Raw genomic sequence first — 12968 nt, forward strand, 5'->3', positions numbered from 1 at the left:
TCTTGTCTCTTAAGAGTAAAAAAAATTAATTTTGACCACTACAATACATATATGATATCCTTGTCAGTTTGCCAACGATCAAAGATGCATGGTACACATGGAATCCCACCCTCAGTTTTGGTGGGGTAGGTATACACATAAAACGATTTTTATCGTACGGTTTTTAATTAAACTGAAAACCAAGGGAAGGAAGAAGGAAGAAGAAGCCGTTAGGCAAAAAAACTCCAATACTACTCCTGCCCTAATAAAAGATTACTTCTAATATAGCAGAGAATGACTCACAGGGTGGGAGGACTCGGGGTCGAGTGCATACAAGGGGCACTGAATAACAAGAGAAAATAACATCAACAGGCAATATTTTAGCTAGATAAATGCTAAACCCCCAATGCTCACATTCTATGACTTCCCACACCAAAGTACTATATGTTGGAACCAAAATTATACTGACCTTTTCCTTCCATAAAAGTAACAAAATTGGCATTATATTTGTTGGTATGCAGTTTCTCTTCCAAGTCAAAAGTTCTTTTCCCTTCAATTTCATCATCTGAAATGCCATCATCTTCATAGCGCCGTCGCATGGTACCACGCTGGGAGAAAAGGGAACATATGGATGAAATCATGCACTTTTTCATGCCTACCTACAAGTGGTCATAGATTTCCCTACATGTGCAAAGTGCTACTTTCAAACTCAGCTGCTATTTTCCTTGCCTTATGGATCTTTCTTTCTCTCAAGATAGGTGATACTCTCAGAATGCACAGTATATAATGATGTTTTAATGAGCCACTGGGTCCTTTATGCATTTTGTCTTTGCTAATTCTTTGATTCTAGATATACAAATTCACGATAACAACGGGACCAAAGAGAGTCTACTATCTCTTTCATTTCATTTGTCTATCATTGTTTATCAGAGTGGGGACAAACTGTCTTCATAGAAATTTCAAGCCAGGATACAAAATGTCATTTTTTCATAAGGGAGAGCGGTATTTAAAATTAGCTTTGTAAAGCAATCTCAAGAATAGACTAAAACATTTGAATTAATGGATCAAAAACTCTTGTCTCGGATAAAGGAAGAAAGTTAATCTAGAGAACAGCATTCAAGGCTAGGTGCGGTAGCTCACGCCTGTAATCCCAGCACTATGGGAGGCCAAAGTGCGTGGATCACCTGAGGTCGGAAGTTTGGGACCAACCTGACCAACACGGAGAATTCCTGTCTCTACAAAATACAAAATTAGCTGGGCATGGTAGCGCATGTGTGTAATCCCAGCTATTCGGTCAGGAGGCTGAGGCAGGAGAATCACTTGAACCCAGGAGGTGCAGGTTGCGATGAGCCAAGATCACGCCACTATACTCCAGCCTGGGCAACAAGAGCAAAACTTCGTCTCAAAAAAAAAAAAAAAAAAAGAACGAACAGCATTCGAAACAGCATACCATCAATATTTAGCTTTAAAGATAACGTCTTTCTAAAGAAGATATACAAATGGACAATAAGCACATGAAAAATGCTCAATTCTCATTAGTCATCAGAGAAATGCAAACCAAAACCACAATGAAATACCACTTTATACCCACCAGAATGGCTATCATCAAAGGAATAAACAATAACGTGTGCTGAAGTGAATGTAGATCAATTGGAAACCTCACACATTGCTGGTGGAAATGTAAAATGGTACAGACACTGGCAAACAGTTTGAAAGTTCCTCAAAAAGTTAAAAAAAGTTATGGTAAGACCCAACAATTCTTTTCCTAGGTATATATCCAAAAGAACTGAAAACGTATGTTCTTTTCAAAACGAAAGCTTATACACATGTTCACACTAGCATTATTCACAACAGGCTTAAAGGTAGAAACAATCCAAATGTCAATCAATTGATGAATGGATGAACAAAATATGATATACCTACACAATTAGATGTTATTTAGCCACAAAAAGGAATGAAGGGATTTCCAGCTCTCTGGAATCCTCTCCCACATAGTGGAAGCAAAAAAAAAAAAAAAGAATGAAATACTGCTATGTGCCACAACATAACAGTATGCATGTTATGTTCTGAAAACATGCCAAGTACAAAAAAGCCAGACATAAAAGACCACATATTGTATGACTTCATTAAAATAAAATGTCTAGAATAGGCAAATCCAGAGAGACAGAAAGTAGATCCATAGTTGCCAAGGCTGGAGAAAATGAAGAATAAGAAGTGACTGATAATAGTATGCATTTTTTTGAGAGCAATGAACATTCCGGAATTAGCTAATGATGACATTTGTACAACTCTGTGAATATACTAAAAAACCACCAGATTGTACACTTTATTTTTTATTTTCTGAGATGGGGTTGTGCTCTGTCGCCCAAGCTAAAATGTGGCAGCTTGATTAAGGCTCACTGCAACCTGAACCTCCTAGACTCCGGTGATCACCTATAGCCTCCCATAGCTGGGACCACCAGTGCCCACCACCACACCCAGCTAATTTTTTTTATTTTCAGTAGTGACAGGGGATCACCATGTCGGCCAGGCTGGTCTCGAACTCTTGTGCTCAAGCAATCTGCACACCTCAACTTTCCAAAGTGCTGGGATTATAGCTGTGAGTCACCACACCCGGCTGACTTGTATACTTTAAATGAGTAGACTGTATGGTATGAGAGTTCTATCTAATAAGCAGTTACTTTTAAAATGTTGCTTATACTTCAAGTTTACCTTTTAATACAGTCATGCGCAGTATAATGACATTTCAGTCAATGATGGACTGACTGCGTATATATGACAGTGGTCCCGTAAGATTACAGTAGAACTAAAAAATGCCTATATCCTAGTGACACTGTTGCCATCAGGACATCATAGCACAACACATTACTCCTGTTTGTGGTGATGCTTGTGTAAATCTAACTGTGCTGTCAGTCATGTAAAAGTGTAGCACATACCATTATTAATAGTACACAATAAATGACTGTTACTGGTTTATGTATTATTCTGTAATTATTATTTCAGCATGCATACCTTCTACTTATTTTTTTCTTAATTTTAACTGTAAAACAGCCACAGGCAGGTCTTTTAGGAGGTATCCAAAAGAAGGCATTGTTGGCCGGACGCGGTGGCTCACGCCCGTAATCTCAGCACTTTGGGAGGCTGAGGTGGGTGGATCACGAGGTCAAGAGATCGAGATCATCCTGGGCAACATGGTGAAACCCCGTCTCTACTAAAAATACAAAAAAATTAGCTGGGCATGGTGGCGCGTGCCTGTCATCCCAGCTACTCAGGAGGCTGAGGCAGGAGAATTGCCTGAACCCAGGAGGCAGAGGTTGCGGTGAGCCGAGATTGCACCATTGCACTCCAGCCTGGGTAACAAGAGCGAAACTCCGTCTCAAAAAAAAAAAAAAAAAAAGAAGGCATTGTTATCACAGGAGATAACAGTTCATGCATGTTACCGTACCTGAAAATCTTCCAGTGGGAAAAGACGTGAAGGCAGAAGACAGTGATAATGATGTTCTGTGATACTGATGATCCCAACCCTCTGCAGGCTAATGTGTATGTTTATGTCTTGGTTTTTAACAAAAAAGTTTAAAAAGTTAAAAAAGATTTTAATAAAAGCTTACAGAATAAGGACATAAAGAAAATGCTTTTGTATAGTGGTATATCTGTGTTTTAAGGAAAGTATTATAAAAGTGGAAAATTTGAAAAAATTCAAAAGTATATAAAGTTAAGAAGTTACAGACTAAGCTTAGTTTATTATTATAATCATTATTTTTTTTTGAGACGGAGTCCTGCTCTGTTGCCCAGGCTGGAGTACAGTGGCATGATCTTGGCTCACTGAAACCTCTGCCTCCCGGGTTCAAGCAATTCTCCCACCTCAACCTCCCAAGTAGCTGGGATTACAGGCACCCGCCAACATGCCCGACTAATTTTTGTATTTTTAGTAGAGACAGGGTCTCACCATGTTGGCCAGGCTGGTCTTTAACTCCTGACCTCAGGTGATTCATCCACCTTGGCCTCCCAAAGTGCTGGGATTATAGGCATGAGCCATAATGCCTGGCCTAGTTAATTACTGAAGAAAAAATTTTATAAATTAAAAAATAAAACACTGTTCATAAAATCTACAAAAGTGTCCTAGGCCCTCACATTTACTCACTATTCACTCACTGACTCACCTAGAGCAACTTTCGGTCCTACAGGGTCCGTCACAGGAAGTGCCCTATACAGGTTCCATTTTTTACCTTTTATAACATATTTTCACTGTACCTTTTCTATATTTGGATACACAAATATTTACCACCATGTTATAACTGCCTATAGTATTCAGTACAATAACATGCTGTACAGATTTGTAGCCTAGGAGCTATAGGCTATACCATATAACCTAGGGGTGTAGTAGACTATGCCACCCAGGTTTGTGTAAGTACACTCTATGTTGTTAATACAATTATGAAACTGCCTAACTATACACTTCTTAGAACATATCCCCACTGTTGAGTAATGCATGATTGTATTTTACTTTAGCCAGTGTTAAAATTTGTCGAAATCTCTCAAATACATACCCAACAGGCGATTGGATGTGCCAGTGGCAGTGGTAAGGGTAAAGTCACCCTACCTTTATTTGTGCTAAGAACAACCAAATCTGGAATTTAAAGCTAAATATTGACGGTCTAGAACAGATTACATAGCACCTGAAGTTACATAAACACACAAGGAAATGAGACACTGGAGAAAGGTCTCTTAGGAAGTGGAAGTCTGTGAAAGGGCAGAAATAAGTCATAAAAAATGAAAGAAACAAATCTATTACACACTAGAGGAAAGCAAGATTCAACTCATCAGTTTTAGGCAAAAATACAAAGGCGAAATCTGGTATATTTTCCATATTTAGTAAAAAACCTTAGAACACTCTCTTACCTAGTAACTTGGCTGCCACAAATCACAGTTCAAAAGCCAAAAGAAGGTTATTTTTGATAGACTTCATTGACACTAACAATGCCATCATCATTCAAAATATTTTTAGAATATGGAGCTGCCGCACTCCAGTCTGGGCAGCAGAACCAGAACTTGTCTCAAAATAACTAAATAAAAATAAAAATAATAAAAATAAAAACCAGGCTCACACCTGTAATCCTAGCACTTTGGGAGACCAGGTCAGGTGGATCACTTGAGCCCAGGAATTAGAGACCAGCCTAGCTCATGTCAAAAGGTGTCTCTATTAAAAATACAGAAACTGACTGGGCATAGCGGCTCACACCTATAATCCCAGCACATGGGGAGGCCGACACAGGCTGATCATTGCAATCAGGAGCTCCAAATCAGCCTGGCCAATATGGCAAAACCCCTTCTCTACTAAAAACAAAAAAATTAAGCTGAAGCAGTGGTTCCCACCTAGCACTTTGAAAGGCCGAGACGGGCAGATAATCTGATGTCGGGAGTTTGAGACCAGCCTGACAAACATGGAGAAACCCCATCTCTACTAAAAATACAAAATTAGCTGGGTACAGTTCCTGCCACATGCCTGTAATACCAGCTACTTGGGAGGCTGAGGCAAGAGAATTGCTTGAACCTGGGAGGTGGATACATTGTGCCATTGCATGTCAGCCTGGGCAAGAGTGAAACTCTGTCTCAAAATAGCTAAGTAAATAAGTAGCCAGGAGTGGTAGAAAGCATGGTGGAAGGCACCAGTAATCCCAGACACTTGGGAGCTGAGGCAGGAGAATCGCTTGAAACCAGGAGATGAAGGCTGCAGTGACTGAGAGGGCACCCCTGCACTCCAGTCTGGGCGACTGAGTGAGACTCCGTATCAAAAAAAAAAAAAAAATACAAAGCAAAACTGGGCCGGGCAGAGTGACTCAGGCATGCCTATAATCTCAGCACTTTGGGAGGCTGAGACAGGTGGATTACCTGAGGTCATGAGCTCAAGACCAGCCTGAACAACAACGTGAAATCCCATCTCTGCTAAAAATACAAAAATTAGCCTTGAGTGGTAGAAGGGGCCTGTAGTCCTAGCTACTCAGGAGGCTGAGACAGAAGAATTGCTTGAACCCGAGAGGTGGAGGTTGCAGTAAGTCAAGATTGCACCAGTGCACTCCAGCCTGAGTAATGAATCAAGACTCAGTCTCAAAAAACAAACAAACAAATAAGCAAAAACTGTGGTGGGAGGTTACCTGAGCCCGGGGAGGTCCAGGCTGCAGTGAACTGTTACAGCGCCACTGCAATCTAGCCTGTGTGACAGGGTGAGACCTTGTCTCAAAATAAAAATAAAAACCCGTGCGTGACGTTACACCTATAATATTGCATCATTTTTTTTTTTCTATTTTGAGATGGGGGTCTCACTCTGTCTCAAAAAAAAAAAAAGGAAAGAAAGAAAACATACTTAATGGCAAAAGACTGAAAGTTCTCCCCCTAAGATTAGGAACAAGACAAAGATATGTTTGTTCCCCATTTCTAATCAACACTGTATTTAAGTTTCTAGCTAGGGCAATTAGGCAAGAAAGAGAAAAGTTTGGAAAGGAAGAAGTAAAACTACCTCTATTCACAAATGACATGATCTTGTACACAAAAATCTACAAGAAATACACACACACACACACACACATATAACTGAAAGAGCTAATAAAATCAGTTCCATTTCTATACACTAGCAATGAAAAATCCAAAAATGATTTTTTAAAAAATCCATTTACAATAGCATAAAAAAACTAAGAAATAAATTTAACAAGGTAAGTACAAGACATATACTTTTTAGAAAACTACAAAGCATTGTTCAAAGAAATTAAATGATAGCTAAGTGGAAAAATGTCCTGTGTTCATGAACTGAATAGCATTATCAAGATGAAAATACTCTCCCAAATTGAATTCAAAGCAATTCTTACCAAAATCATAGCTTTTTTTGTGTGTATTTTTAGTAGAGTGAGGTTTCACCGAATCACAGTTCTTTTTTTTTTTTTTCTTTTTCTTTTTTTTTGGCAGAAATTAGCAAGATGATCTTAAAATGCATATGGAAATACCAGGAAACCAGAATAGCCAAAACAATCCTTAAAGAGAACAAAAGAAAGCTGGGAAGATCACTTGAGTCAAGGAGTTCAAGACCAGCCCCTGGCTCTACAAAAAATAAAATATTAGCCAGGCATGCTGGTGTGTGCTTGCAGTCCCAACTCCTCAGGAGGTTGAGGTAGGAAGATGGCTTGAGCCCAGGTGACTGAGGTTGCTGTGAGCCGTGTTCACACCACTGAACTCAGGCTGAGTAACAGAGTGAGATCCTGTCTCCAAAAAAAAGAACTCACCATAAAACTATAGTAATCAAGACTGTGTGGTACTGGTGTTTAAGGACTGATGTATAGATAGAATAGAAAGGAGAATCCAGACATAAACTCTTATACTTATGGTCAATTGATTTTCAACAAGCACACCAAGGCCAGGAGCAGTGGCTCATGCCTGTAATCCCAGCACTTTGGGAGGCCAAGGCGGGCGGGCGGATCACTTGAGATGAGGAGTTCAAGACCAGCCTAGCCAACATGGTGAAACCCCATCTCTACTAAAAATATAAAAATTAGCTGGGCATGGTGGCACATGCCTGTCATCCCAGCTACTCGGGAGGCTGAGGCAGGAGAATTGCTTGAACCCAGGAGGCGGAGGTTGCTGTGAGCCAAGATCGCACCACTGAACTCCAGCCTGGGCGACAGAGCGAGACTCCATCTCAAAAAAAGAAAAAGGAAATTTAAAAAAAAAAGCATGCCAAGACAATTTAATGGAAAAAGGATTTTTAAGAAACTGTGCTGGGACAACCAGATATGAACATGTCAAAGAATGAAAGTGGATCTCCACCTCACAGCACACACACAAAAATTAATTTAAGATGAATGAAAAGCTTAAATGAAGGATCTAAAACTAAAAAACTCTTAGAAGGTTTTATGTTGTAAATATTAATGATTTTTGATTAGGCAATGGTTTTAGATTCTTTCTTTCCTTTTTTTTTTGAGACACGGTCTCACTATAGCCCTGGCTGGACTGCAGTGACATGATCTCAGCTTACTGCAACCTCTGCCTCCTGGGTTCAAAAAATTCTCCTGCCTCAGCCTCCCAAGTAGCTGGGACTATACAGGCATGTGCCACCACACTTGGCTAATTTCTGTATTTTTTGGTAGAAAAAAATTTGCCATGTTGGCCAGGCTGGTCTGGAACTCCTGACCTCAAGTGATCCACCTTCCTCGGCCTCCCAAAGTGCTGGGATTTCTGTTTAAGAGACAGGATCTTACTCTGTTGCCCAGGCTGCAGTATAGTTACACAATCATAGTTCACTGCAGCCTCAAACTCCTGGGCTCAAGCAATCCTCCTTCCTCAAACTCCCAAGCAGCAAGGACTATAAGCCCCTGTCACCATGCCTGGCTAATTATTTTTTGTCACGGTGGGGAGGTCTCACTATGTTGCTCAGGCTGGTCTTGAACTCCTGGCCTGAAGCAATCCTCCACCCTGGGCCTCCCAAAGCACTAGGATTACAGGTGTGTCCCACTACGCCTGGCTTATGCAATGGTTTCTTAGACATGACTCCAAAAGCACAATTTGACTTTGACTTCCTCAAACCTTTTATGCTACAAAACACACTGTCAAGAAAGTAAAAAGATAATCTATAGAATAGGATTTTCTCCCATTTGCAAATCATATATCTAATAAGGACCCAGAATCTACAATATTTAAAGAACTTTTATAACTCAATAATAGAAAGGACCAAAAAATGGACAATTTAAAAATGGGCAAAAGATCTGAATAGCTATTTCTGAAAGATACACTGATCAATAAGTATATAAAACATTATAGTAATTATTTCAACATCATTAGTCATTAAAAAAATGCAAATCAACACCACAATGAGATACCACTTCATACCTAATAGTCAGATAAGTGTTGGTGAAGAGGTAGAGAAAGTGGAACCCTCATTTGCTGCTGTTGAGAATGCAAAATAGCACAGCAATACCTTTGGAAAATAATCTGGCAGTTTCTCAGATTGTTTAAACATAAAATTACCATATGATCCAGTAATTTCCACTCCTAGGTCTCTACCCAAGAGAAGGAAAACATACATCTAAACAAAAACTTGCACATAAATGTTCACAGTAACATAATTATAATAACCAAAAGGTATGGAAAATAATTATGTACAAAAAATAAATACATAACCAAAAGGTAGAAAGCACCCAAAAATCCATCAACTGATGAATGAATAAATAAAATGTAGTATATTCACACAATGGAGTGCTTAGCAACAAAGGGGAACTAATTACTGATAAATGCTACAACCAAAAACACCATGCTTAGTGAAAAAAGTCAGTCACAAAAGGCCATGTTATATGATTCCATTTATATCAAATATCCAGAATAAGTACATTCACAGTACAGAAAGTAGATTAGTGGTTGCCAGGGGCCAGGAGGAAGGAAGATAGACAATAAATGCTAAATGTGCACTGGGTTTCTTTGGGGTAATGAAAGTGATCTGAAATTAGATAGTGATGACTGATGTTTGCATAACTTTATGAATACACTAAAAACCACTGAACTGCATACTTTCAAAAGAGTGAATTCTATGGCACATAAATTTTGTCTCAAAAAATAAATGGCAAACCAGGCAGAGTGGCATGCACTTGCAGTCCCAGCTACTCAGGATGAGGCAAGAGAATCACTTGAGCCCAGGAGTTGGAGGCTGTAGTGTACTATGAATAGCTACTGCACTCCAGTCTGAGCAACTTAAAAATATTCAGTCACTATATAATGATAATAGTAATAGTAAAAAGTTGGCAATTTGTTATTGTTTTGGTTTTTTTTTTTTTTGAGAGGCTGTCTCATCCTGTCACTCAGGCTGGAGTACAATAGCATGATATCAGCTGACTGAGACCTCTGCCTCCTGGGTTCAAGCAATTCTCATGCCTCAGCCTCCCGAACACCTGGGATTACAGGTGTTTCCCATCACACCTGGCCTTTTTTTTTTTTTGAGATGGAATCTCGCTTTGTCCCCAGGCTGGAGTACAGTGGCGCAATCTCGGCTCACTGCAGCCTCCACCTCCCGAGTTCAAGTGATTCCCCTGCCTTAGCCTCCCAAGCAGTTGGAACTAGAGGCATGCGCCATCATGCCTGGCTAATTTTTTGTATTTTAGTAGACGGGGCTTCACCATGTTGGCCAGGATGGTCTCAATCTCTTGACCTCATGATCCACCATCTTGGCCTCCCAAAATGTTGGGATTACAGGTGTTAGCCACTGTGTCTGGCCTTTTTTTTTTTTGAGACTGGGTCTCACTCTGTTGCTCAGGCTTGAGTGCGATGGTGTGATCTCAGCTCACTGCAACCTCCGCCTGCCAGGTTCAAGTGATTCTCCTGCCTCAGCCTCTGGAGTAGCTGGGATTACAGGCACCAGCCACAATACCCAGCTAATTTTTGTATTTTTAGTAGAGATGGGGTTCCACCATGTTGGCCAGGCTGGTCTTGAACTTCTGACCTCAAGTGATCCACCTGTCTTTTGGCCTCCCAAAGTGCTGAGATTACAGGCCTAATTTCTGTATTTTTAGTAGAGACCGGGTTTCACCATGTTGGCCAGGCTGATTTCTAATTCCCAAACTTAGGTGATCCGCCTGCCTCAGCTTCCCAAAGTGCAGGAATTACAGGCATTTGCCACTGTGACCAGTCATAAATAGGCAGTTTGAAAAAGAATAAAAGGTAATGCTATATATATATAATTTTTTTTTTTTTTTGAGATAGAATTTCACTTTTGTTGTCCAGGCTGGAGTGAAACAGTGTGATCTTGGCTCACTGCAACAACTGCCTCCCAGGTTCAAGGGAATCTCCTGCCTTAGCCTCCCAAGTAGCTGGGATTACAGGCATGTGCCACCATGCCCGGCTAATTTTACATTTTTAGTAGAGATGAGGTTTCACCATGTTGGTCAGACTGGTCTTGAACTCCTGACCTCAGGTGATTCACTCACCTTGGCCTCCCAAAGTGCTGGGATTACAAGTGTGAGCCACTACACCAGGCCGTGATGTATATATTTAAGAAAAGCTATGTATTTTTATAATATGAGAATAAGGGCTGATGTAGACCAAGAGAAGGCACACTTAAGAACTTTTTCTAGAAAGCACAATCTTTCTAGACAATTTCCACAGCCATTAAAGAAAAAAAAAAAAAGCAGGTACTTTATTTAATTAACTAGTATAATATGCCAGGAATGCAAAAGCAGCTTGTTATAAGAATTTCAGCTCCATCTATAATTCACCACCTAACCAGATTAAAGGAGAAAAACCACATGATCATCTGAATCTGTACTGCCCAATATAGTATCATTTTCAAAAGATCCTCCCTATACAGGGTGTGGTGGCTCACACCTGAAATTCCACCTCTTTGGAAGGCTAGGAGAAATGCTTGAGGCCAGCTTGGGCAACATAGCAAGACCCTTTATTTACACAATTTTTTTTTAATTAGCTGGGCATAGTGGCACATGCCTATAGTCCCCAGTTACTCAGGAGGCTGATATGAGAGGATCATTTGATCCCAGGATGATCAAGAAAAAAAAAACAGATGAATGCTATTTCATCAAAATTCAAAATTTTCCTGCAAGGCTCATGCCTGTAATCTCAACACTGGGTGGCTGAGGTGAGAAGACCACTTGAGGCCAGGTATTCAAGACAAGCCTGGGCAACATAGTGAGGCTCTGTCTCTACAAAAAATAAAAATTAAATTTTAAAATGGTCAGGCCTGGTAGCTGACACCTGTAATCCCGGCACTTTGGGAGGCCAAGGCAGGAGGATCATTTGAGGCCAAGAGTTTGAGACCTATTTTATATCAAATAGTTTTTCTTGACTAAGATAATCACACTGTAAGAATTAGGATGAATGATGGATTTATTTTACAGATGAACAGAGAGGTAAAACTGACCCAAGTTAATCTTTTTGGGTAATAGCAGAAAAACAACAAAAAAGCAAATGTGTCTAAAGGGAAAATATATCTAGTGTGGCTTCTACTATTACTTTGCTGTGCGACTGTAGGTAATTTAATAAATCATTTAACCTCTCAGATCTCAACTTTTCCCTTGGAAGTAAACAACTTAAGGTCCCACTGTGTTCTAAAATAAAGTCCTCTACACTCTGATTCCAACTCAGATCATTTCAATCTTATTCCTATTTATATCATATGTTGAAAATTTGCTATATACCTGTCCCTCTGGTCTGTTTCTCTTGTATTTAGACTCAGCACACCCGCCCTCCACAACGTCCTGACTAGGAACTCTGAGGGAGACCTAGTGGTGGGGTCGGCAGGGCACTCTCCTAGGGCCTTCCATATCTTCCTCTCAACCTCCCACAAGCCACTCCCTACTTCCACCATCAAAAAAGTTAAACTTCTAGGTATCGCAAATCTCAATCAACCAGATGTTAAAGGCTATTTTTTCTGGACAGCTTAAGTAATTCCCATTCTAAGAGGCACAAAGAAGTCAAAGTGTTTGAGTACCTACCATTGCCAGTTACTGTAACAAGCACTACGCATGTATTGATGTATTTAAATCTTTACAAATACCCTCTTTACAAACAAAGAATTGAAAGACAGAAGCAACCTGTCCAAGTTACAAAGCTAGTAACTGGTGTGGCTGGGATCTGAACCCAGGCACTTTGGTTCTAGAGCTGACAGTCCTAACCACTACTCTATACTACAAAAATCCACTTAGGTTGAGACTTCAACCAGACCAGTCTTTTAAGGCAACTAGAAGAAACTGTCAAAGACGACCTCAGACAGCTTAAATGGGTCTGGCAGAGAGAAGGTGTAGTGGTGGGACCAGTTAGCAACAAAGGAGAAAAACATCTTTGCAGGTAAAGGATTAGCAAAGGATCTTCCCTAGAGTGAGACATTTCTGATATTTGCTAAGGGATACCACATTTCTAGCTATACCATTGTTAATCTAATATTCCACCATTACTGGTTTCTAATTCTAGCTTTTCTTTGACAACAGGTCGTTCAACCACTCTGGCAA

The 12968-nt window shown here is 40.1% G+C and overlaps 1 protein-coding gene across 6 annotated transcripts in view; it reads right to left on the reverse strand.

Moving 5' to 3' along the window:
• Positions 1-12968, reverse strand: part of KDM2A (lysine demethylase 2A) — a 142117-nt gene that overhangs the window by 69803 nt on the left and 59346 nt on the right. For all 6 annotated transcript variants that reach the window (XM_064364687.1, XM_064364686.1, XM_064364689.1 and 3 more), the window contains one exon: positions 449-587. In XM_064364687.1, the coding sequence (XP_064220757.1) occupies positions 449-587 (139 nt within the window). The remainder of the gene's footprint in view (positions 1-448; positions 588-12968) is intronic.

Source organism: Aotus nancymaae, unplaced genomic scaffold (assembly GCF_030222135.1).
Source record: "Aotus nancymaae isolate 86718 unplaced genomic scaffold, 86718_ANA_hifiasm-v0.15.2.pri h1tg000059l, whole genome shotgun sequence".
Classification (NCBI taxonomy): domain Eukaryota; kingdom Metazoa; phylum Chordata; class Mammalia; order Primates; family Aotidae; genus Aotus; species Aotus nancymaae.